The sequence below is a fragment of the Pelophylax lessonae genome (genome assembly GCF_965119305.1).
Source record: "Pelophylax lessonae genome assembly, chromosome: 9".
Taxonomy (NCBI): domain Eukaryota; kingdom Metazoa; phylum Chordata; class Amphibia; order Anura; family Ranidae; genus Pelophylax; species Pelophylax lessonae.
The window spans coordinates 170242424-170267319 of NC_138776.1; the positions used below are offsets into that span (position 1 = coordinate 170242424).

General features: G+C 41.6%; 1 protein-coding gene across 3 annotated transcripts in view; it reads right to left on the bottom strand.

Annotated features, from left to right (window-relative positions):
• GRID1 (glutamate ionotropic receptor delta type subunit 1) overlaps nt 1-24896 on the bottom strand; it is a 1530549-nt gene that overhangs the window by 99702 nt on the left and 1405951 nt on the right. For all 3 annotated transcript variants that reach the window (XM_082268262.1, XM_082268263.1, XM_082268264.1), the window contains exon 13: nt 19573-19768. In XM_082268262.1, coding sequence (XP_082124388.1) covers nt 19573-19768 — 196 coding nt within the window. The remainder of the gene's footprint in view (nt 1-19572; nt 19769-24896) is intronic.

Consider the following 24896-nt stretch of genomic DNA (forward strand, 5'->3'; position numbering starts at 1 on the left):
TTAAAGCTTTAATTTTCTGATATTTTTGGGTTGATTTACTAAAGGCAAATAGGCTGCTCACTTTGCCAGGAATTTTTCCCTTTAGTTTTATCAATGTGGGGATTTTTTTTTAAACACCCCAGTATTCACAGGCAGCTAATGCCAAAAGTGGAGATGAATACAAAATAAGCTTTAAAATACACGACATTTCACAGGGGTTGATTTTTCAGGCAAATGGACTTTTTACTTTGCAAGAAAATGTTCCCTTTACCTAGAGAATGAGGTGAATCTCTGCTTGCTTTAATCATCAAATCACATTTAATAAAAAAATCAGATTTTTGTAAGATCTTACCGTAAAATCCTTTTCTCTTAGCTCATTGACAGACGTAGTCCTCTTTGATTCACATCAATTGGGTTATGTTGTCTCCGCAGGAGTAGGACTAGGCAGAAAGAAAAAACATTCTGGCTCCACCCTAGGGGCAGTCCCAGAGGGTATATCCTCCCTCTCTCTGCTACAGGAAATCAGTTCTGTTGTAAAGCAGTAACAGAGAATTTAACCCAACCCAACTCAATGATAGAGGGGCGGGTACTACGTCTGTCAATGAGCTAAGAGAAAAGGATTTTACGGTAAGATCTTACAAAAATCCGATTTTCTCTGTCGCTCATTGACATACATAGTCCTCTTTGATTCACATCAATTGGGACATCCAGAAGCAGTGCCACAAATGAGGGGTGGGATTGACAGAAATCAAAATCCAATCTAGAAGGCCCACCGGTGCCAACTAGAAGTTTTAAAGGCTCATTATAAATAAAGAATGAGACTCAAATAAAAATTATCAACGGAAAAAAACCCTCGAGGTAGACCACTGGTCTCCTCAAATGGCGGCCTGCAAAACCTTGCGGCCAAACGAGGCATCCGACGATGCCATTACATCAACTTTATAATGTTTTGTAAAGGTATGCACCGACGACCAGGTAGCCGCCTTGCACACCTGGACCACTGACGCCTGATGGCGAAAGGCCCATGACGCACTAAGTGCCCGAGTGGAGTGCGCCTTAAAAGGGAACGGGGGCTCCCGACCCTTAATAGAATAAGCCTGTACCACCGTCTGCCTGATCCATTTGGAGATAGTCGCGGCAGATGCAGGCAACCCCTTTTTGGGTCCATCCGGGACCACAAAAAGTGAATCCGTCTTGCGAAACGAGTCTGTCGTTTTCAAGTATACCCTGATCGCCCGGACCACATCCAAGGAGTGTAAAGCAAACTCCCGAGGATGACTGGGCTTAGGACACAGGGAAGGTAATACAATTTCTTCATTCAGATGAAATTCTGAAACCACTTTTGGTAGGAAGGATGGATTCGGACGAAGAACCACCTTATCTCTATGAACCACCAGATATGGGGAACGACAAGATAATGCAGCCAGTTCTGACACCCTGCGTGCAGAAGTGATAGCCACCAAGAAGGCCACCTTCTGGGACAACGTAGGTAGAGGAATCTCCCTAATATCTTCAAAGGGAGGTTTCTGAAGAACCGACAATACTAAATTAAGATCCCAGGGTGGTAACGGCGCGCGCACTGGCGGAGCCAGATGTCGCACCCCATGGATGAAATTCAGCACCTAAGAATGAGTAGCCAAAGGCTTCTGAAAGAAGATAGCTAATGCTGAGACCTGACCCTTGATAGTGCTCAAGGCCAGTTTCTGCTCAACCCCTTGTTGCAGAAAAGCTAATATTCGACTAACCGAATAAGATCGTGGGTGGAACCCCAGGGGTTCACACCATGCAATGTAGGACTTCCATGTGCGATGATAAATCTTTCTGGAAGTCGCTTTCCTTGCTTTAACTAGAGTAGGAATAACTGAAGCTGACAAACCCTTGTTCTTCAGCACCTGGGTCTCAATAGCCAGGCCATTAAAGCCAGCGATCGTAAAGCAGGATGGAAGATCGGTCCCTGAGACAGTAGGTCCTCCCTGAGAGGAAGTCTCCACGGGATGTCCGCCACCAGTCTGACCAAGTCGGCGTACCAAGCTCGGCGAGGCCAGTCCGGAGCTACCAGGATTACTGGAATTCCTTCCTCCTCTATCCTGCGAAGAAGTCTTGGCAGTAACCCGAGAGGAGGGAAGGCATACATTAGCTGGTATTGCCCCCACGGGGCGACCAGCGCGTCTGCGGTCTCTGCTAGAGGATCGCGGGAGCGAGCCACAAATCTCTGTACTTTTCTGTTGAATCGTGATGCCAACAGATCCACATACGGGGTGCCCCAACGTAGGCACAACTGGTGGAAAACTTCTGGATGGAGGGACCATTCCCCCCGATCCAGAGTCTGACGGCTGAGATAATCTGCCTGCCAATTCTCCACCCCCGGAATGAACACCGCAGAGATAGCTGGATCAAACCGTTCCGCCCAGCGAAGAATGCAAGCCACTTCCTTGGCCGCCCGGACACTCTTGGTGCCCCCCTGGTGATTGACATAAGCCACAGCCGTGGCGTTGTCCGACTGGATCCGAACCGGGCTGCCCTGGAGCTGCTCGGTCCAGTGAATCAGACAAAGTCTGATCGCTCTCAGTTCCAATACATTTATCGGTAACCTGGATTCTTCCGGGGACCAAAGTCCCTGAACTGATAACTGACCAAGAATTCCTCCCCATCCGGATAGGCTGGCATCCGTGGTCACTATCGTCCAATATATTGGCAGAAATGACTTTCCCTGGCTGAGCATCGGAGACCGAAGCCACCAGACCAGAGACTCTCTGGTCTGTTTGCTCAATCGGATCCGATAGTCCAGGGATTCCGGATTCCGATTCCATCTGAGAAGAATCTCTTGCTGAAGAATTCGGGTATGGGACTGGGCAAATGGGACTGCTTCGAAGGAAGCCACCATCAACCCCAGAACCCTCATGCAAGTCCGAAGGGAAGACCAGCTGTTGGATAGTAACAACTGGACTGCTGATTGAATCTTCCGGAGTTTCCCTACCGGAAGGAAAACTCTTGTCCTGAATGTGTCTAGAATTAGACCCAGATATTCGAGCCTCTGGGTGGGAACCAGAAATGACTTCTGCTGGTTCACCAGCCACCCGAATTCCTGTAAAGAAATTATAGTAATTTCTATGTTTTGTAGCAGGGTCTGTGGAGACTCTGCATGAAGCAGGAGATCGTCTAGGTAACCTAGAATCGATATGCCTCTTTGGCGCAGTAGTGCCAACATTGGGGCCAACACCTTCGTGAAGACCCGAGGAGCCGTGGCAAGACCGAAAGGTAACGCCACAAACTGATAGTGGTTCTCTTCTACGGAAAAACGTAGAAACCGCTGATGTCCTGCGTAAATGGGAATGTGAAGATAGGCGTCCTTGATGTCTATGGACGCTAGGACATCCCCTGAATGCAGGAAGGCTGCTACTGTGCGAATGGATTCCATTTTGAATTTTCTTATGTTGACAAAGGAATTGAGTGCCCTTAAGTCCAGAATTGGACGCACTTTGCCCTCTTTCCTGGGTATTGTAAATAGGTTTGAATAAAACCCTTGAAAACGTTCTGTCCAAGGAACGTGGACTACCACTCCTTGTTGTAGTAAATCCGTGACTGCTCTCCGCAGATCTTCTAAACGATCCGGGGATAGTCGGATATTGGAAGGGAAGAATCGCGCCGGTGGGAGAGATCGAAACTCGATCTTGTACCCTGACCTTATGACTTCGCAAACCCACTTGTCCGGGATTCTGGAGAGCCATGGATCCGGGAACCGGCGAAGACGTCCCCCCACCCCAGTTATGGGTGGGGGCGCACCTTTAGGGTTTAGTAGACTTATCTTCAGGTCTGGAAGGGGCGGGCTTTTGCTTGCCCGACCAACGTCCCCTGAAGCCTCCTGAAGGAGCTTTGGAGGACTTAATTTTTTCACCCGCGGGACGAAAAAAAATTTTTGTGAGCAGAAAAAGAAGGCCTTGACGAGGTCCTTTACCCTTAGCATTTTGCGGTAAAAAGGTGCTCTTTCCTCCCGTGAGATCCTTAATGATCTCATCTAAGTTGGCTCCAAATAAACGCTCTCCTGAAAAGGGGATATTAGCCAATGCTTTTTTGGGACCTTGGTCGGCTAACCAACCTTTTAGCCACAGTGTACGTCTGAGAACCACTGCTGAAACTGATGCTCGCGCCAATAATGGAGTGGCGTCTAACGCCGCATCACACACAAACTGTAACCCCTGTATCATCTGTTCCAACAAATCTGATACCGCCTGAGGGACCTCTTCTAAGTCCCGGCGTAACCATTTGGTCCATTCAGTTACAGTCTGTGAAACCAGCCCAATAGCAATTATTGGTCTGAAAGCTGATCCAATCAAGGAAAACATGGTGCGAGACATAGCTTCTATCTTGCGATCCACCGGATCCTTAAAAGACGGAGCGTCTTCTAATGGAATAACCGTGGCTTTATTCAATCTAGCAATTGGTGAATCCACCACAGGTGGTTCTGTCCATTTCTTAATGAGGGTTTCCTCAAACGGATAACGCCTGTTAATGCGTTTAGAAATAGCAGAGGTGCGTTTTGGCAGACTCCATTCTTCTTTGATCGGATTGCCAAAACATTTGGGCAATGGAAAAACCTTCGCCACTTTGATGCGTTTTTTAGTCCCAAAGGGGATCTCAGTCTCAGCTACTTCCGACGGAAAACTCTGTAATCTTAAGGTTTCTTGAACAGATACAATTAGCGCGTTTACCAACGCTTCCTCTCGGGCTATGGCTGATGCCGAAACATCCTCCTCACTGTCTGAAGAGACAGTACCCGAGACACCAATCCCAGATGAGGTACCTGCAACTGCAGAAATGGGCTCAGATTCTGAATCCGAAGTTTCAGATAACATGGGGTTAGGCGGGGGTCGCTTCCTTGCGCCCTGTCCCTGACAAGCCACTTCCACCCGGGACACAAAGGTCTCCATAATAGCTGACAATGATTCAATCGTAAGCGGGGTGCTGGAGGATCCTGCAGACACCTCGAGGGGATCCGGTGGAGATACATGAGTGGCAGGGTCCATGTTAACCCAGGACACTTTGCCAGAAAAAAACTTTTTTTTTTTATATGTATCCCCCTAGCGCAATAGCGCCCCTCAGTGTACCTGCTTCTTGACCCCCACAGAGAGAGAGAGAGAGAGGGACCCTCAAGGCTCACCACCCGATGCAGAGAAGTTTCCTAACAACTGCAGTCAGCGTTTGTCTCTTATGCCCCATACACACGTGCAGATTATCTGCAGACTTTTGTCTGCAGACTTACCTTTTCTATGTAGTGCAAGGGCCTGCCGGATTGCATACAAATTGAAAGTGTTTAGGTTTGACCTCATATTATATGGTTTTGGTAAGTCTGCAGACAAAAGTCTGCAGATAATCTGCACGTGTGTATGGGGCATTACAGACTGGGAAGAACTGTGTTTGTTTTCCCGGGTAGAAGGAAGTGGCTCCGCCCCCTGTGTACGCCTTCCGGAGTTCCCAGCTCTCCTCAAGGTTAGCTGGGCTCTTCAAACATGGCCGCCCCCATACGGGAGACAATAGACTCCAAAAAAATGGCGGCCGGCGTGACCTGCAGACATTCGTGTACCTGGTCTACAGCAAAATGGCGGCGGATTGCCGAAGTATCGTCTTCCCAGCATATCCACCTGCATACCACGCTAATGGCGGTTTATCGCTCTGCAGGAGGTCCACTACAGTCAAGGTAGGATTATACCTCCTATGTCTGCTGTAATACTGCAGTCTGCTGGGTAGAGTGTTAGCTCCCAAACCAAGTCCGCTTGCCCACCAAACACATTTACAAGGGGGACTTTTAGTGTCAGAAAGATTCTGACCATGTATGGAGGGGCCCATATTCCAAAATGCCTCATAACGAGGAAAAGGAAACATTTACTCACCATACCGAACCGACAGGCACCCTCTCTTCACAATACCCTCTCCACCGGGGTGGGGGGTTGTTGACCACTCCGGACGCCTCGACTCTCTGGTTCCTGGCGTCCAAGCGAGACTTTTAACTCGCAAGGTCAGTCCCTCCAATGGGACTCTGTCGCGGCCGACCCAGCGCGGAGCTCTGGTCTGCACGCGCTCGTAGGCAGAACCAGGGTGACCACTGGATCTCAACATCCAGCCCGTCGCCCGGCCCCGCATACTTACTTGAATGTGTCGCGGCCGACCAAGCGCGATGCAATGGTCTGCGCGCGCTCGTAGGCCGGCTGGGGTGACCACAAGTGTCGCCCAGATCTGGCGTAATTTGCTTGAAGATCTCACAGGAAAAAACACTGGAGAAACTACCTAAAAAAATATTTTTTCAGGACCAGAGATCCCAGCAAGGAACTTAGGTCCTTACTCCTGACTAGACAGAAAAAAACTGATTTCCTGTAGCAGAGAGAGGGAGGATATACCCTCTGGGACTGCCCCTAGGGTGGAGCCAGAACGTTTTTTCTTTCTGCCTAGTCCTACTCCTGCGGAGACAACATAACCCAATTGATGTGAATCAAAGAGGACTACGTCTGTCAATGAGCGACAGAGAAACACTTGTTTTTTTTTTTTTTTAATTTTCATTGCACATGATTAAGTTTTAATTGCAAAGTACATTTTCACCACATTTACTAAGCTATGGGAAAATTCCCTTTCCAAAGTGAAAATCCCCTTGCAAAGTAAACAGTCTAAGTTAGGGGGAATTAGAATGCAATCACTAAAAAACAAACATTTGCTACAAAAAAACGCTATAATATTCTGCTTAAGCTTAAATTGCTGCAGAGAACATCTGACCCTTAATTGAATCCTCAACCTTTAAAGAGACAAATACTTGGTCTTCTGCGTGTCAATGCATTTGGGTAGCTTCACTTCTGTATGATGGCTCATTGGGCAGTAGGAAAATGAAGGAGATTAGAAAGGAAGTATGCTTTATTACTATCAGGGAGTGTTGGAGCTTAGTCTTTTAGCATTGCCTAAGAGTTGGCTGCCACAGTAGTGTTTGGGAGCCTGTTGCAGTTATGTGCCTTTAGGTACCTGTGCTTCATACCTGTAGCAGTTTGAAAAAAAAAGAAGAGGGGAAGGGAAAAGGGTGAGGGGTTCCCAGGGAGTGACATGCAGGTGGGTCTCCTGTTGATAGGGTATGCACAGTGGTATGGCTAGAGTAATAGTAAGGACTCATTAGAGAGAAGAGAAAATTAGTCATCCAGTGTTGCCATAGTTTTTCTTATTTATTTACCTTATCTAGAGGGATAACTTCAATTTTAGCATGAATCATTGATTGAGTGATTCTGTTTTTTAATTGCTACTATGTGAAGAGAAGGGGAGTTCCAGGCCTTCACAATAGCTTGCTTAGCAGCAGTAGTTATCTGCAGCAGCAGTTTGACTTGGATGGAAGTCAGATCCGGTGGGCGAACATTGAGAAGAGCTATGACAGGGTCAGGAGAGAGGGTAGTTTAAAAAAGTTTAGTCAATATTTGAACTATTTCAGACTAGAATTGCCACCACAAGTGAAGGTGTGTACTGAGGGCTTCACACCCTTGGAATCAAGTAGGAGAGTAGTTGGGGTAGAATTTTGCTATACTGATGGATGAGGACTTTATGTTTGTTCTCCAGAGCTACAATGTTTTGCACTGAGGATTTACTGGCACTCCAAAGATCATTCCAGGACTCTTGTTTGCAGATCCAATCAAACTGTGTCTTCTGGGTTAGGGTTGTCCCTCCTCGAAGATAAGGAATATTGAAGTGTTTGAGTTGTAAATAATGTAATTTCTCTGAGTTAGGTAGCCCATGTAAATGTTGTAAGGGCGAGAATGATTTAAATGACTTTGCAGTTGTTAATTTAAAAGTCCTGACTATGTTCGCTGATATCCAGGCCTGGAAGGAGGAAGGGGAGGCCAAGGCTGGATAGAACATGAGGTTCTTAGGAAAAGGTAGTAATGGAACATGGAAGTAGAGGAGGCCTTGATGTGATTTTAGCCTCCCTCAAAGGGTTAGCCAATGCTTCATTAAAAGGTTGGCAATATCATTGCCGTCTGGAGAATTTACCTAAAGATTGGCTACTGATATAGGTTCACAAGCAACAAATTCTAGGCCCACCAAAAGAGATGTTTCATGAAAAGAGTGATATTTAGTCAATTGTGCTAGGTGAGCAGAATATTAGTATTTTGTAAAATTGGGAAGCCCAAGGCTACCCCAATGTCGTGGGGTTTTAAAGATAGACATGGGAAAGCGCGTTTCACTAAGCCACAGATGAAATGGGACATGAAATGTTGTAAGAATATGCATGGCTAACACTTTCTTGCTCCTATGCAATGTTGATGCCGTAGGGGCCTACATGAGCCATAGTCACATTGGGACAGAGAAAGCATATGCAACCAGCGCAAGCACCAGAAGTTTACTATTTGGATATTAATTTGTGGCTGCACCCAGCAGGGTAGAGGAGATCATTCTAAAAGTTTAAAGTGTCTGCTGACAGCTCATGAAGCTAACTAGCCCTGCTGGCTATTTCAATACCATTATAGTTTTAGTACATCATTTATTTATTGAACATGATGCAATATAAAAAAAATAAATCATTTGATCTTCTATTGATATTAAAGTAGGTGTAAACTCAATCATTGAAATCTCATATGCAGATAAGTGTTAACACAACAATTTTTAAGGTAATTTTCAATATTTGTAAAATTGCAACTTTTAATCAAAATAATGATCCTGCCATGACGGTCTATTTTCAGACACTTTCTGTTTTAGGGTGGCAACCCTCTGTCCATATTGCCCAACTGTGCTCTTGCATGGTCACCCTATCACACATGCTTCTATAGGAAACTACAAGTGGCCATTTCAACACATAGTACACAGGCATGATTCACTGTAGTCACAATGTGAAAACCTGTAGCAAAGAATTAAAAAAGGGTGAAAATTTGAATTGTTTTCTTTTAAAAATGGTAGTTGTTTATGATACACAGTACATTAGGAAACAAAATGTCTTTTAACTAGGGTTTATGTCTACTTTAATTACAAAAAACAAAGTGTGTACTTTAATTTTAAGCAACCTGGCATAATGTCAGTAACCAAGTTGAAGAAACGATTAGCCAGGAGCTAAATGTTAACTTAAATATCAAAATGTAATATATTCATAAGAATTTGGCTTTTACTATAGGACTTGTACAATGAATAATGCAATGATTGATCCAATGTCAATAGTTGGGCAGAAACTTACAGAAAACTTCATATTAAAAGTTAGATATTCACAACATGTTATTGATGCAGCTAACCATTGACAAACACCCACACAGAATGGAGCGATCAATGCAGATCTAATAATCCCAGCTTCACAAACCTAAGGAGAGATAATTAGATAAAATAGCAAGTTTTGCATTTGTTTCATACTGTTTTGAATCAACAGTACATTTAGAGTGGGGATTAAAACAGTGCATCTAACTCAAAGTCCTAATAAAAATGTAATATTTGTATTCCTAAGAGCTTCCATCTGCTTATCCGGAATAATGGAGTGCATATCTCCAGCTTTAATGAAGGAGATGAATGGAACATGTCAGTCCTTGTCTTGCATTCTAAAGAAGTCACCCACAAACATTTTGAAGCTGCCTGCCCTTACATTACCAGCATCATTATGACTGATAATCTTTGGCTTTTAAGTTGAATAATTCTCTCTACACTTTTTAAAACCCAACCTTGAAATGTTCTGCCAGAAAGCTCGTACTCATGTCAGGATGTTCTATTAGAGTCTATGTTTAGCTAACTGCAAGCCTTTTATCTATAGACATATCTAGACAAGATAATTGTAATAATTCCCTCAGTACAAAATGAAAGCTTTCAGAAGATTACATTCTAAATAAAAGATGCTTATTTATTTAAATAACAATGTTACCTGTGCCCACTGATTTTTCCTACTCAACCCTTTATTCCTACAAGCAGAAACTTTTATTTTTTTTATTTTTTTAGCAGTACAGATACTAACAACCTGCATTTTCATTTTTAAACCAGTTATGGAATGTTTACAGCAATTTTTAATGGGTAGCAGGAAACACCCCTTTGTGTGTAGTTATTTCTAGTGCAGAGTGCCCTTCTCAGGACTCATGGCAATTAAATTTACTGCAAAGACTTCAAGGGAGCTACATATCTTGCAAAGATTGTTTGGTTTCAGAATATATAACTTTCAAGTTGTTTTTCTTTACTTAATAATATTACTAGATAAATTAAATTTTCTTATCTCTATAAATCACAAAGAGTAGAAACACATGCTCTGCTTTGGCGTTATTTTTCACAAGGGCAAATTACTTTCCTGCTCTGTTGATTACACTTCCATGGCCCTAAAAGCAAATATGATGTTTCCCTTTAAGTTCTCCACACAGAAAAGGGAATAACTGATACCTCCTTAAATAGATTTATCAACAACTTGAAAAACCCCAGTGGCACATTTAAAGAGTTTGTTTTAACCACTTTAGCCCCGGAGGATTTTCCTGCCTAACGTCCTGGCCACTTTTTGCAACTTGGCACTGCGCGACTTTAACTGACAATTGCGCGGTCGTGCAATGCCGTACCCAAAGTAAATTTACGTCCTTTTTTTCCCACAAACAGAGCTTTCTTTTGGTGGTATTTGATCACCTCTGCGCTTTTCATTTTTTGCAATATTAATAAAAAAAGAGCAAAAATTTTGCAAAAAAATTGACATTTTCTACTTTGACAGTTAAAAAATATCCAATATATAAATTTTTTGTCATATATTTAGGCCAAAATGTATTTATCTACATGTCTTCGACAAAAAAATTCTCAATGAGCGTATTTTTAACCGCTTTAAGACCGGAAGATTTTACCCCATTCCTGACCAGGCTATATTTTGCGATTCGGCACTGCGTTACTTTAACGGACAATTGCGCGGTCGTGCAACGCTGCACATAAATTAAATTTATGTCCTTTTTTCCCCCACAAATAGAGCTTTCTTTTGATGGTATTTAATCACCTGTGCGATTTTTAATTTTTGAAAAAAAGAGCGATAATTAAAAAAAAAAAAACAATATTTTTGACATTCTGATATATAACATTCCCCAAAAAAAAAAATGTATAAGTCAAATTTTTTTAACATTTTAGGCCAATTTGTTTTCTGCTACATATTTTTGGCAAAAAAAAAAAAATCACAATAAGCATATTTTGATGTATTTGAGCAAAAGTTTTTGCGTTTACTATATAGCGGCGATCTGCGATTTTTTTTGTGGGACTGCGACATTGCAGCAGACAGATCGGACTCCTAACTGACATTTTGGACACTTTTGGGGGTACCAGTGACATTAATACAGTAATCAGTGCTATAAATATGCACTGTTACTGTAATAATGACACTGGCAGGGAAGGGGTTAACACTGTTGGTGATCAAGGGGTTAAATGTATGCCTCATGCTTACTGACATGTGTGGGGGGGAGGGGGTTGTGTGACAGAGGCACAGATCGCAGGTTCAGCTATGCTAAATCCTGTAATCTGTCACAGAGGAGATCCGCCCGCTTTGTTTACACAAGTGGGCGGATTTCCTAACTCGATCCCCGAGGATCGGAGAAGAGCATGGAAACAATGGAAATTAAAATAGTATGTTGGTAAAATAAAGAAAGGAATGCGTTATGGAGGGGGGAGTAATAATCACAGAGGTGGCAATGGCCATACAATTGGTGGATAGTGATTTAAAAAACTGAGGTCCACATTTAGTCTAAGATCTTTTGTGTCATACAGAACTATTATTCGTGCTTCAAAAGCTTTACTTTCCTGTATGCAAGAACCAATATTCATGTTTTACAGTGGTCTGGTTAAGAGAAATTATGTCCCATGGGTCTTCATCTTCCTTATGTTTTTTTTATGGTGTGCCTGTATATATATATATATATATATATATATATATATATATATTTTTTTTTTTTTAATTTCTGTCCTGTTTCACCAATATAACATTCTAGATTGCATTTATTGCATCAGGTGTGCTACATCTTACTGGAGGTACAGACGCATGATCCTGTAATACTGAGAGTCTCTTTTACATGTTTAACAATTTTTAATGGGTTGATGTGGCTCTACTATTTGCAGTGTTTGTTGCTGCAATGTTTTGTTCCCTTGTTTGTGTCGCTGTAATCAGAAGGAAGTTTCCTTGATTAATTTTGTCTGAGGCTGGGTGGTTGTCTGAAGAAGGGCCAGTGCTAACTATAGGCAAGGTAGGTGCCAGCCTAGAGCACACATCATTTGGGGGCACTACACCCACCCACCCGCTCTGCCATTGTGAGGTGGCCCGCCTGTCTGTTCTGCTGCTGTAGGGGACCCGCCCACCCGTTCAGCTGCTGTGTGATGGGGTGGGGGGCACCATCCACTCTTTTCCATGGTCTGATTCCTCCTGCTGCCTGGGCCTCCCTGCTGAACTGATGGGGATTGCTCCCATACAGAAGACTCATACCCAGCTCGCTCCGCTTGGCCCCACTTTCTGGCAAAGGGGGCGGTAAAATGAGGTTTTGCTTAGGGTAACAAAAATCCTTGCACCAGCCCTGGCCTTAAGGCCAGCATTAGTAATTGTTGGAACTCTTTGATCTCTTCTATTGCTGGATTGTATGTATTTACAAGAGGTACAAGGCTATTTTTTGTTTATCTTTGCATTATAGGGGATTCTTTTTTTTTTTTTTTTTGGGAGGGGGGTTCAATGCAGTGTTTAAGCCTGTACTTATGATTTTGTTCTTACAACCTTTCCTTTAGAAGGATTCTGCTAGCATTCTGAGATGGTTGTTTTTAGTGCTCTAGGTCAGTAGGTCAGAGCATATATGGTGGTATCTAGTGGGTTGGCTGTGTAAAATGGCTCATTTGATGTGTGGGGGTGGTAGCTGAAACTGTAAAGATAGTTGCATCGCTCAGTGGGTTTTCTAAATATTTAGGTATGCAGGACAGAAATTACAACCATACCACTATGGAAGACATAAATGTTTTGGTTCTTAAAGGAAAACTTCAAAAATACTCAGGGACATGAAAAGCTTTAAGAATGATAATTCTATTTGACACAAGAGATAATAGACTAAATGTGGACCTCAGTTTTCCAAATCACTATGCAACAGCTTTATGACCATTCTCACCTCTGTTATTCTTATTCCCCCTTCCTTTCCAAAGTCCACTAATTTACCTATTTTACCAACTATCCCAATGTATTACCATTACTGTGCATGTGTTTGTGTTTTCTTTTCTAAGAGCTTATCCTACTTAACATTTTGCTAAAACTTTGTGTACCAGTACTACTTGGACTGGGAAGATGGGAACAGCCTGAATGATTGTCCTGAAAATGTAAATGTTAGGGCAAATAAAAAAAATGATCACAGTCTCAGACAGTGCTCCATTTTTTCTTTTCCCTTGCTATCCCATCTAACAGTACTTTTGAGACTTTTGTAAGCTCTTTAGTCCTTCAGCAGTAGTTATGAAACGTGAGTAAAAATTAAGTTTACTTTGAGAAATGTGCATAAACACAATTACATCATCTATCCTTTCCCAGGTAGCTGTTGGTAAAAAAAAAAATAATAATAAAATGAGACAATTGGAACAGAAGGGATGATGTCTGTTAAAAGTTTGCAAGCAGGCTTTTAACAGGCACATTCCCTGCGGCTATGGATATATGACTTCTGGAGGAAAAGTGGATTTTTACAGTTTTACAGCTTTTAGGAAATGTGTGGAGCTGTGACTATCTAGGGTAGCCTTTCTTGACTAGGGTCTGTGGGAATCTTGGGGTTCCTCCAGGCAATAAATTGGGGCCCCTAGAGAATAGAGCAATAGCAGACTAAGCTACTACCTTCACTAACCACATATGTAGGGAGGTCACTTCTGCATTTACCACTGAAAGAGTAACTACAATGCTCACTGTGTTTATTTTCTGGACAATATTATTATTATTATTATTATTATTAATATTATTATTATTATCATGATATTGCTGAAAATAATTTTGTCATATAGAGCCTGAGGTCAAATGTATCTATTGTCAAACTTAAGAAAAATTATATATTTCCACTTTGAATACACTGTAACATATGTTTAGCCTACTCATTTTAATATGAATAATTCATGAATTAATTCAAAATTCCTAATGAATATACAGATTGAAGTATGTCAGAAACAATATACCCATAATAAAGCACTTGATATAAACTTAAAAATCAGTGTAATTAAGATAAATCACCAAACCTCCTCTCGTGTAAAATAAACAATGATATAATATAAATACAGTGTCAAAAGTGAAACATAAGTGTAACAACATGAAATCTACCACATCTTCATAAATATAAATATATTCAATACATTATTGTCCACTTTGTTTCTTCCACATGTGAAAAACCAACTTCACCTAAACCTAAGCAGTGTAAAAACACCTTTATGTCAAAATGGATATTCACTCATATTTTCTTTTATGCCTTTCTTTTTAAAGACAGACATAAAAAGCTTGAGACATAGCAAGCACTGTTGATCCTCAGGCTGCAGCCCTCCAACTGGTAGCCTCCCTAGACCTGTGAGATGCATAGGTGGCAAACACAAAAAACAAAGTTGAAAGACACAGGTGTCCGTTTATGAAACCGAGATGAGCTGTGATCATCAGATCATTATCGGTTACTGAAACCGAGATGATCAGTGAGTAACATGTTCTCCGCTGACCATCTCAGCGCACAGAGAATCTGTCATTGATAGAAACAGAAAAAGACAGTTTATGAAGGTGCAATCTCAGCACCTCACTGGCAATCTGTGTGAGAATTCCCCTTCCCAGATTCTTCAGCCCAGAGGTAGAGAATCAAAGAGAGAAGAGAGAATCCCTGAATAACTGAGGAGGAAGGAGAAATATTATTGACTTCTTCCTCAAAAAGACCCCCAAAAGACAGTAAAAAGCTCCTCTGCCTTTCAAAAATCCCCCAAACCCCCAAACCTATAGAGCAGGTTAGAAACAATATATATATATATATATATATATATATATATATATATATATATATATATATATATATTATTGTAATAATATTTAGCTATAGGTAAATATTATGTATAGGTAATTTGGGTATACTACATAAGGTCCCTTTCTCTTCCGCGTCCTCTGTGTCTGCCCGGGAGGCATTGGCTACACCTTTTGAGCAGGTTCGTTTTTTTTTCCCTAGGCACAGACACATCTATATACAAATTATTGTGAGTAAATATATGTATTTTTGTATTAATTTATGTTTTGTTTTTGTTCAAAGAAATATTCTGATACAATCTGGTCCTGAAGAAGCACGCCGCGAAACGCGTAGACCCGTTGATCAGATATGACTCTGTAATGATCCACTGACCAGATATGATTATGTAATAAGTCAAGTATTCCCTTCACAGTCCTACCATTGGCTCTTTTGAACTATTTGGGATAGAGACTGTTTGGGTTACTAATTTTAGAATTGTTTTCTTTTTTCCTTTACATTTATGTATATTGAGTGAGGATTGTCTGTTTTCCTCCCTACTCTTTTAATTATCTTTTCTGTAATAAAGTGATATTTTATCAATTGTGAGTCGCATTGATTCATTCTACGAGGTGCCCCAGAAAGTCCATGTCTTTTTTGTGAAATTATATGTTGGGTTTCCCAATCATATATTTTCCTCTTTTTTTCTTCATCATAGGACCACTTACTTAAAGGGATAGTCTAGCAGTGTGTAACTAGTCCTATATATATATATATATATGTAGCAGGTGTCTCGCATCTCCCGCGGCCATGCCAAGCTGACCAAGGCCATCACTGAAGGGAAAGAGTTCCTGCCAGCAGCTGTGGGAGAATTTCCCCCTCCCTCTCCTCCTCTCACAGTGCAGTGAGTGAGAGGAATTCACAGACACCCAGTACACTTCCCTGTTTCTCATTTGCTGAAGGAGCTAGCCAATCCAGGGAGGACTGAAGAGCTGAAAAGAACTCTGGGACATGTAGTTCCCAACACAGGTGGTTCCATTCTAACCACTGGAGACAGGACTACACACTCCAGCATTCTCTGGCAAGGAAGGAATGAAGATCACCATCTTGTCTGCTGAGGAGAAGTCAGTCACCTTGAGGCAGGAGAAGAGACTGGACCAAGGGGAGAGGTGTTGCCTCCCGGGTCAGTCCACCATGTTGTTTCAGGCATCCAGGGACAGTTAAGGACATCTAGCCTGAGAGAGGGGGATCCCAGGTGCAAATCTAGGTGCATCTTCACCAACGGCCATGAAGCGTTCCAGTGTGAGGGGACCACTCGGGTTAACAGAGGAGCCTGCCTGTTTCAGGAGAGTTGTTTGGGCCTTGACCACAGGGTTGGTGAGGGGGCACTTGCCCATCTGCAGGAAACAAGGACACTGCACATACACAGAGTTACTACACTGTACCCACACTTTCCAGAACCTGGGTCTTATTGAAGTCCTGTTACGCAGTCACAGTGTCTGCCTTGCTATCTTATGCCTCATCCTTCTTCCAAGGGACTGAAGTTACTGGTGCCATATGGGCATGCGCACACATATTCAAGGCTCTGTATATTTAGTGTATGTGCAATGTGGTCTGACTTGGGAGTTAAGCCACTAAGCATTGAATTGGGTAAAGTGTTTGTAGTTGGGCCTGTGGTGTCAGGGGATAGAAGTGAGAGGTCTGACATAAGAGAAAGTCATTCTTCTTTTCTCCTCCTGCCTGAACTCATACTGTAGAGCCAATTTAGGTAGAGGTGACTAATCCAGTATAAAGTTACCATCTTGTGATTGCTGTTATAGAAGTGTTTGCCTCTGCTTTTGGGGTTATTTACAATTGTGCAATCCCCTGAAAGCAGCCTGAAATATTGAGTTATATTGCTCTTGATCTCAGTTACTGCTCTTCAGCTAATCCATTCAAGAATATACTGTTACTGTCTGTTACTTTTCCACAGAAACCTAATAGTAAAGACATTTCTGTGTTTTATCATAATGTAGGTGTGTTTCATTGGTCTTTGCACTACACTATTGCCAGGTGTGCCAGAGGGGCTGAGATTGTTTTTTGGGTTAAGAAGCAGAGTACAGAACCAACAATATTCAAGCGGCTTCTGTGAGGGTAGGGCTATACATATATATAGATCTCCCATCAAAAAGTGTCAGACATCCAGAAGGTCCTCTGGCTTGCTGGGACTAGTCTTCATGACCAGATTGCTTTGTGTATACTTTGGACTCTGATATGCTTTTATCTTTGAGTTGTTTGTGAGTATAAATCCTTTTAAATTATTAAAGATACCACTTGGGTAATGAGAAAGGTTGGTCTCCTTTGTTTTACAGTATATACTGTATATATATATATATATATATATATATATATATATATATATATATATATATATATATATATATATATATATATATATATATATATATATATAAGCTGAGCTTTTACTATTTTTGCTAGACAGCAATCTATTTAGGATTGTTGAAGAGTTAGGACTCTCTGTGAATTGCTAAAAAACAGATAAGCAATCTGAATAGGGGTTGTGAGAAGGTTGTGAAATCGACCTAACATTTTCTTGAGGGCTTCACTAGTGACAGAAAGAGAGCTGTGGGTATAGGATAGTGAATATGGAGATTGTCTATTTGTATTTGTATTTTTTTTATTGGTTGAACTAGATAGACTAGTGCCTTTTTTTTTTTTTTTTTCAAACTGACTAACTATGTAGCTGAGCAATCTAGGGATTACCAGAGATTTAGTAATGTATTTCTAAAGGCAAGATTAAACAAATATATACAGTATATAAGAAACATGTTATATTTACCTGCTCTATGCATTGTGTCACATAAAGCAGCCCCGATCCTCTTCTTTTTGAGTCCCCTGCTGGGGGTCCTGGCTCCTCCCCCCTGCCGAGTGCCCCAATAGTAAGCCTCTTGCTTTGAGGGGCACTTAAGCGGACTTGTTCCCTAGCCACACTCCTGGTAATGGACATTGTCCATTCACACACAGAGCGTAGTTTTGCCCCACCCCCTTTTCTCCTCATTGGCTTACTGGCTCTGATTGACAGCGGCCAGAGCCAATGCTGCTGTGTGAGCCAACAAGGGGAGAGATACCCCGGAGAGCTGCTGCTCTCATGCACATCACTGGATCCAAATGGGGCTCAGGTAAGTATAAGGGGGAGACTAGGGGGGTGGAGCTGCACCCAGAAGGTTTTTTTTACTATAATGCATACAATGCATTAAGGTAAAAAAAAAAACATAAGCCTTTAGAACCACTTTAATTCTATCTAAAGGCTTATGTTTTTTTTTTTTTTATGTTAGAGGGCTGTAACAACCTACATATTACTAGAGAGCTAAGCAATCTATCTAAGGTTTGCCAGAGAGCTAAGTTGCATATCTGGGATTGATAGTGAGCTGTGGATTCTCTCTAGATACTGCTAGAGATAAGTGGTTATCTAGGGATTGCAAAATAGTTGAACAATCTATGGATTTCTAGAGAGTTGTGGATTTTATCTAAGAATAGAGATCTAAGAGAAGGTGTGAAAAAGAGCTTACAGCAGTCTAGATTCATCCAAGTATTGTGAGATGGGGTCACAGAATAAATAATAAGGGTCACTTTAAAGCAGACAAGTGGGTCAGGATATTAACTAAAAGCTGCAGCTGTCAGCTCATATCTTAGCAATATCCTTATTGCCCCTGGTAGCATACATATACATTCATTCTTTAATGTAATTCCCAAGGAATGAGAGACTGAACAGCAGATGCAGGCATTTGAGGGGGCATGCTTTTGAGTATGAAGAAAAGGAATTCAAGAAAATTGTTATCTGGCAAGCAGTCATTGCTATGAAAATAATTTAACTGGCTGAATTAATATGTCATCCAGTACCAGCATGGCTTACAGGGAGGCAAACCCTGAACAGAAAAATGCAACGTGACTAGAAAAATCACAAGTGGCAAAAAAGAAAGATAAACAAAAATAAAACTTTGGATACTTATTCAAAATCATCTACAAAGGAAAGGAAAAATATCCAAAATAACTAATAAAAAATGTATATGTTTATTGACCAATCACTCTCTAGAAAACAATAATATGTACCTTCCAACAAAATATAAAAACACATAAAAAACAAAACAGCATTAGCCATGTACCACTCTCATTAGATAAAGAACCTAGAGGTATACATATGAAATCATTCAAGCAATTGCCATGCCCAAAAGGTCTAAATAAAATCAAGAGTGTTAGAGATGCAGATCATCCTTGCAGTAGACCCACAGGGGCTTCCAGAACTTCAATTGTAATCAGAGCCTATATCTGGTTAGAACTCTACCAGAAACTAGACTTGGTATCCTGGAATAAATATAAATCCACATACTGTAAGTGCAAACCACAGCACATGGTACAGGAACCCACCTAAACAATATCTGCAACTCTTACTTTAGATGTAAGTTTAAAAAAAAAAAAAAAATGAATAATGCTTTTTTTTACTGTTTTTTATTTACATGGTAGTATTTAGATTTTATTGTATTATGTAGTTTTTCTTATTAAGTTTTTATTTTAATTCGTTTTTTTTTTTTTATTATTCACAGAATAACACAGGTACCATGAAGTAGATTTTGTCTAGTTTGATATCATAATATTTTTATATGCTAAGAAGCAATAAACATTTCCATACCTTTCGAATTCCTTCAGAAGGGCTGGAAACAGAGTTGTCCGCTCCATTGTTTTTGCTAATAGTCCTCCACAGTTCTGCAAATGTGCTGTCTTGTTCCAGAGTGTTTGTTCCTTTTGCTTTAAAGTACTCATAGACTGCAGAATCCTTAACTGTACCATAGGACAGATCCATTTGTTTAGCTAAGTCATGAAAGGTTCTGCAAAATAATAAGCACAGCATATATGTAAATAAAAGATTTTCTTAAAATAAAAAAAAAAAACATTCAACTGAATATGTGTCATCATTAAATGTATACTTATTTACTAATGATAGTTGGCAGCTATAGACACCTACATGCCATGTTGGATGTGTTGTAGAGGAAACAGCAACCATCTCCTGTAGTTGTTGGCTCTTGCCTAATGCCTACTTCCTCGTATCACCATCCAATACCAATATGTTGGAGAGTATAGGCAAGACCCAGAAACCATGGGAGATAATTGTTGTTTCCTTATCACAGCAATCTGCTTTTCTGAGGTCTGAAGCCACTCTGCAACATATCCAAACAGATGTAATGACCAGAAAGTGGCAAAAAACAGTGGCCCACCAAAAACTGGCATTTCACTGTTCCTTATGTGCAGGAGAATTAAACCTCCAAATGATTTTTTTTTTTTTAAATCTGTTGGGAATTCTGTTGGTGGGCTCTATGCATCTCAATTTCAGGTCTGAACACCTTCAACCAGTACAAGGGAGTTTCATCGCCCTTGCTAGACCCAAAATGTACCTTATGGAGAACATAGAACACATGCAACACCACAAGGTGCCAAGGAAAGCTCTAACTGTGAACAGGGACAGAGCCAAGGTAAATTTGAAGTCAGGTAAGGTCAGTTTGAGATCATTGTATATTATCTTCTTCATACGAATCAATATAAATATATACTATAGCCAGGACCGCTGATAGGGGGGGGACCACCAGTCCTCCTGTAGGGGGCCCGGGCACACAGGGGGGCCCCAACAGCACGGGGAATCGGTGCATTGGAAGGAAGGGTAAATTACAGAAGGAAGCCCTGTGTGCCTCTCTGCAGCAGCTGAAAGCCATGCAAAAATGTTTAACCGGTTGCCGACCGCCGCAAGTACATAAATTCGGCAGTCAGCCCCGGCCAGGCAAAGTGATGTACCGGTACGTCACTAGCCTGGGAGCCAATAGCAGGCGCGCACCCCGCCGGAGGTGCGCTCCCACCTCGGCTCGTTCACGGACACCTCCGTGCGTGTGACCAGTGGACCCGATGTTCGCCGGTCACTCGCGATCGTCCGCTGTGAAGGGAGAAAGGCTGGGCGGCTAATGTAAACAAAGCCGCCTGTCATTCTTCCCTGTGTAAAAGCACTGATCTAACGGTCCTGCTATGTAGGACCGTTGATCTGTGCTGTTACACACACAGCCACATCCCTGCACAGTTAGAAGCACACCCCTAGGGACACACTTAACCCCTCCCTCTCCAATAAAGTTAACCCCTTCCCTGCCAGTGTCATTTTTACAATAACAGTGCATATGTATAGCACTGATTACTGTAGTAATGTCACTGGTACCCCCAAAAGTGTCAAAAATGTCAGTCAAGGGTCCAATCTGTCCGCCGCAATGTCGCAGTCCCGCAAAAAGATCGCAGCCATTACTCATTAAAAAAAAAAAAACAACAAAAATCTTTCCCTTAGTTAGTAAATGCAATAACTTTTGCGCAAACCAATCAAAACACGCTTATTGTGATTTTTTACCAAACATAGGTAGCAGAAAACAAATTGGCCAAAAATTTAAAAAAAATTTGATTTTTTATTTTTTTTTTGGGGGGGGGGAATTTCATATAAAAAAATGTGAAAAATATTGTTATTTTTGCAAAATTGTCGCTCTTTTTTTGATTATAGCGCATGATCAAAAAATCGCACAGGTGATCAAATACCACCAAAAGAAAGCTCTATTTGTGGGAACAAAAGGACGTCAAATTATTTTAGGTACAGTGTCGCACGACTGTGCAATTATCCGTTAAAGTCACGCAGTGCCGAATCGCAAAATACCCCCTGGTCAGGAAGGGGGTAAAATCTTCCGGGCCTTAAGTGGTTAACATTTAAAAATAAAAAAATATACATTATGTAAAAAACTATTAAAAAAGGGCTAATTCACACAGGTGCCCTGTTATGTTTGTGTCTGCTAATAATGATTTTAGTGTATTTTTTGTGAAAATATTGTCTTGATAAATTCGGGGGGGGGGGGGGGGCTGCCAGGTAAGTTGTACGGGGCCCCATGATTTCTAACAGCAGCCCTGACTGTAACAAATGCATGGTAAATACATCCTAAGTGTCTGCATACAACAGCCCATGAAAAGCCAAGCAGGTGACTCAGACTACTAGATTTAATCTATAACTGAAATATAATTTCTTAGTGGACTCACCCTTTATTATGGTTGCAGAGTCATTTAATTCAGAGCTCAATCCAAACAGCTAAATATATATAGTTACCAGATAAAAAAGGCCCCACATGCATGTCAACTGTGCAATTCTGTTCAGCTACATATGTGATTCATGCACATACTGTATGTCACATTTCAGAATCAACAGCAAAGTGATACCTTGATTTGCACTGTTGCCATGCAGCTTTTTGTTCCATCTATCTGCTCATTGGGCTATGACTGATCATCATTAAAGTATCAAGGTCATCTGCTGATCTTTCCTATTTCTATAAGCAGCCTAAAGCATTCATTCTTCATCTCATAGTTTCTAACATTATTTTGGATGGAGCAAGAATTGGTTTAAACCCCTGACAGCTTTTTTTTTCCTTGGTTCAGCTGGAAAGATTTATTTTCACTTCCTGTCCCAGAGACACAAATAGAGAAAATATCTTCAGAGTGAGGGCAATTTCCATCTTTGACAGCTGTCACTGCACAAGGTGTTTCTTTTGAAAAATCTAATCTTGCCTCCTGTTTCTGTGACAAATTCAAAATCACCATCACCTTTTATCAAGCCACAAGAACAAATAAAGACAGCGAATGCCTCCATTGGGGATATAGACAGCAATAAAAAACCTAATAAGGGATCTAGTCTTCCCTACTCTATCCAAAACCAACATAAAATACTATACAAAGGGGCAATGGCGGCCCGTCCATTGTGGGTGCAGGGGCGCGGTCCCCCCATCCATGCGTCAGGCCCCTTAATGTACATACAGGGCACAGGACACATGGATTCCAATGGTGTTTTTTTAAGCACGTGATTAGAGCCAGAGGCTGTAATAGGCTTCCAAAAAGGGTGGGCTCGGGGTGCAGAGCACTGCCCCCTGAGCCCACCCAGATGTGTAATAATAGCGAATAAATGTTTGCTTTTGTCACACGGATCCTCCTCCTTGCCAATCAAGAAGTGGGTCCTGAGACCTGTTTCCCAATTGGCCGAAAGGAGAAGCCATGCCATTGGCCAAGGAGGAGAAGAAGGGAGGTAATGCAGGAGTCTGGGGGGAGGCTGCCGCCGCTGCCGCCGCTGCTGCCTGCCTGCCCTCCACCTGGTAAGTGAGACGGCGACCCAGGGGGTATGGTGTGGGATAGTGTGGTCCGGGGGGCAGCCACCACTGCTAATGGGTTTATTTTCTAAAATTGAAGAGTGCAAAATCTGCCATACAAAATAACTTAATGCAAGGATTGTGAACAGCTATAATAGCTGTATTTCTGCTTTATTCTAGCAATGTACTGCTTTTTTACTTGATAAATACGCCAAACATCCCACCTCAGAGCATCAAACAACCAGAAAGGATTTTTCCTCAGTCCTTGGCTAATATTTTTAAAATTTGCCGTAGTGACCATGTATCTGAGTTGTATCTAAATTGCAGCTCTGCTTTAGAATTTTTATGAAATACAGTGTGTCTATGGCTTCTTTCACACAGTAGCCTGACACCAGGCAGGATATTTTATGGCATATTTCGCCCGCCTGAAAAGTCCAGGTGCTGCGTTCAACCACCAACAGAAATGAATGTTGCTGTACTTGAAGTACAGGCTGGCGTTCATGTACAACATTTTCTATTTCATACTCGGTTGTAAACCCTTACATATACCCTGTGAAGTAAGAGAGATGAACAAATCTTCCTATATAAGCTGAACCTGTTTATCTGCAGTCTTCTCTTCTCTACATCCATTCAAAGTCCAGAGTTTACAAAGATTATCTGAGCTGTCAGAAAACAGGGGGTGGAGTACTGGAATTACACACTGCAGAGCTCAGTGAGGAGAGCTCTGAGAGCTGATTGGAGGAAAGGACACACCCCACTTCTCACAGCATACAGCAGGGGTGTCAAACTGGCAGCCCTCCAGTTGTTGTGGAACTACACGTCCCATCATGCCTCTGCCTGTGGGAGTCATGCTTGTAACTGTCAGCCTTGCAATGCCTCATGGGGCTTGTAGTTCCACAACAGCTGGAGAGCCGCCAGTTTGACACCTGTGGCATACAGAAACAGACCTGAGGCTGTCAATCACAGGCTGTGTGCTAGAGATTCCTTCCCTGTCACTTTTTTTTTCCTCTTGCTGTCAGGAAAACTTTTCAGAAGGGACTCTTACAGATAGCAGTGGAAAAACATAGCAGACAGAAATGACTCTTAGTGCTCTGGATTGAGAAAAGTACACACTGTAGAGTGATAGGCTTTGTTCACATTTCATGTTCATGTCATATGAATATGTAACCAGTCTGATGAAATAAAGAGCTACAGTATTTACACAGAGCAACAAAAGATTGGAATTTCTGTGTGGTTTTATATCAGCATAAGCGCTATGAGCCAGCCACAAGAGTGAATGGCAATACCATCTGGTGAACATTATTATTAAGGGAGTCAAACCTACACTGACACTATGGTGGAGGATATACAGTGCATGTTCTTTCAGTGATACACTATCTATCACATTTTTTGGACTTTATTTATATCTATATGGACTTTGTTTTTTCATTGATATTTTTCCATTTACGTGGCTTTGATGTAATTTGATTTTGAATTGGTGCACTACTATGGAATTATTAATATTTACTATTATTTATTTCACCTTGATGTGTAATTACTGGTATTTACTTGCTCTGAAAATGTTGTAGGCTGATGGGCTTGGGGAGGACCCAGGTGGTAGGCACCCAAAGAAAAGACTCAGCACACACAGTGGTTGAAAGTGCAGAATATATTGTTAACAGTTCCAGACACGGTAACCAAATCTCTTTCACAGTATTAACGGAGTGGCAACACACAGGAGGTGGAACTCTAGCAGGAAAGGGGAAGACCAAGACTTGCTGCACCTGGCACAGAGGTGGAAGGTAGGCAGATGCAGTAAGCTCGATAACAAAGA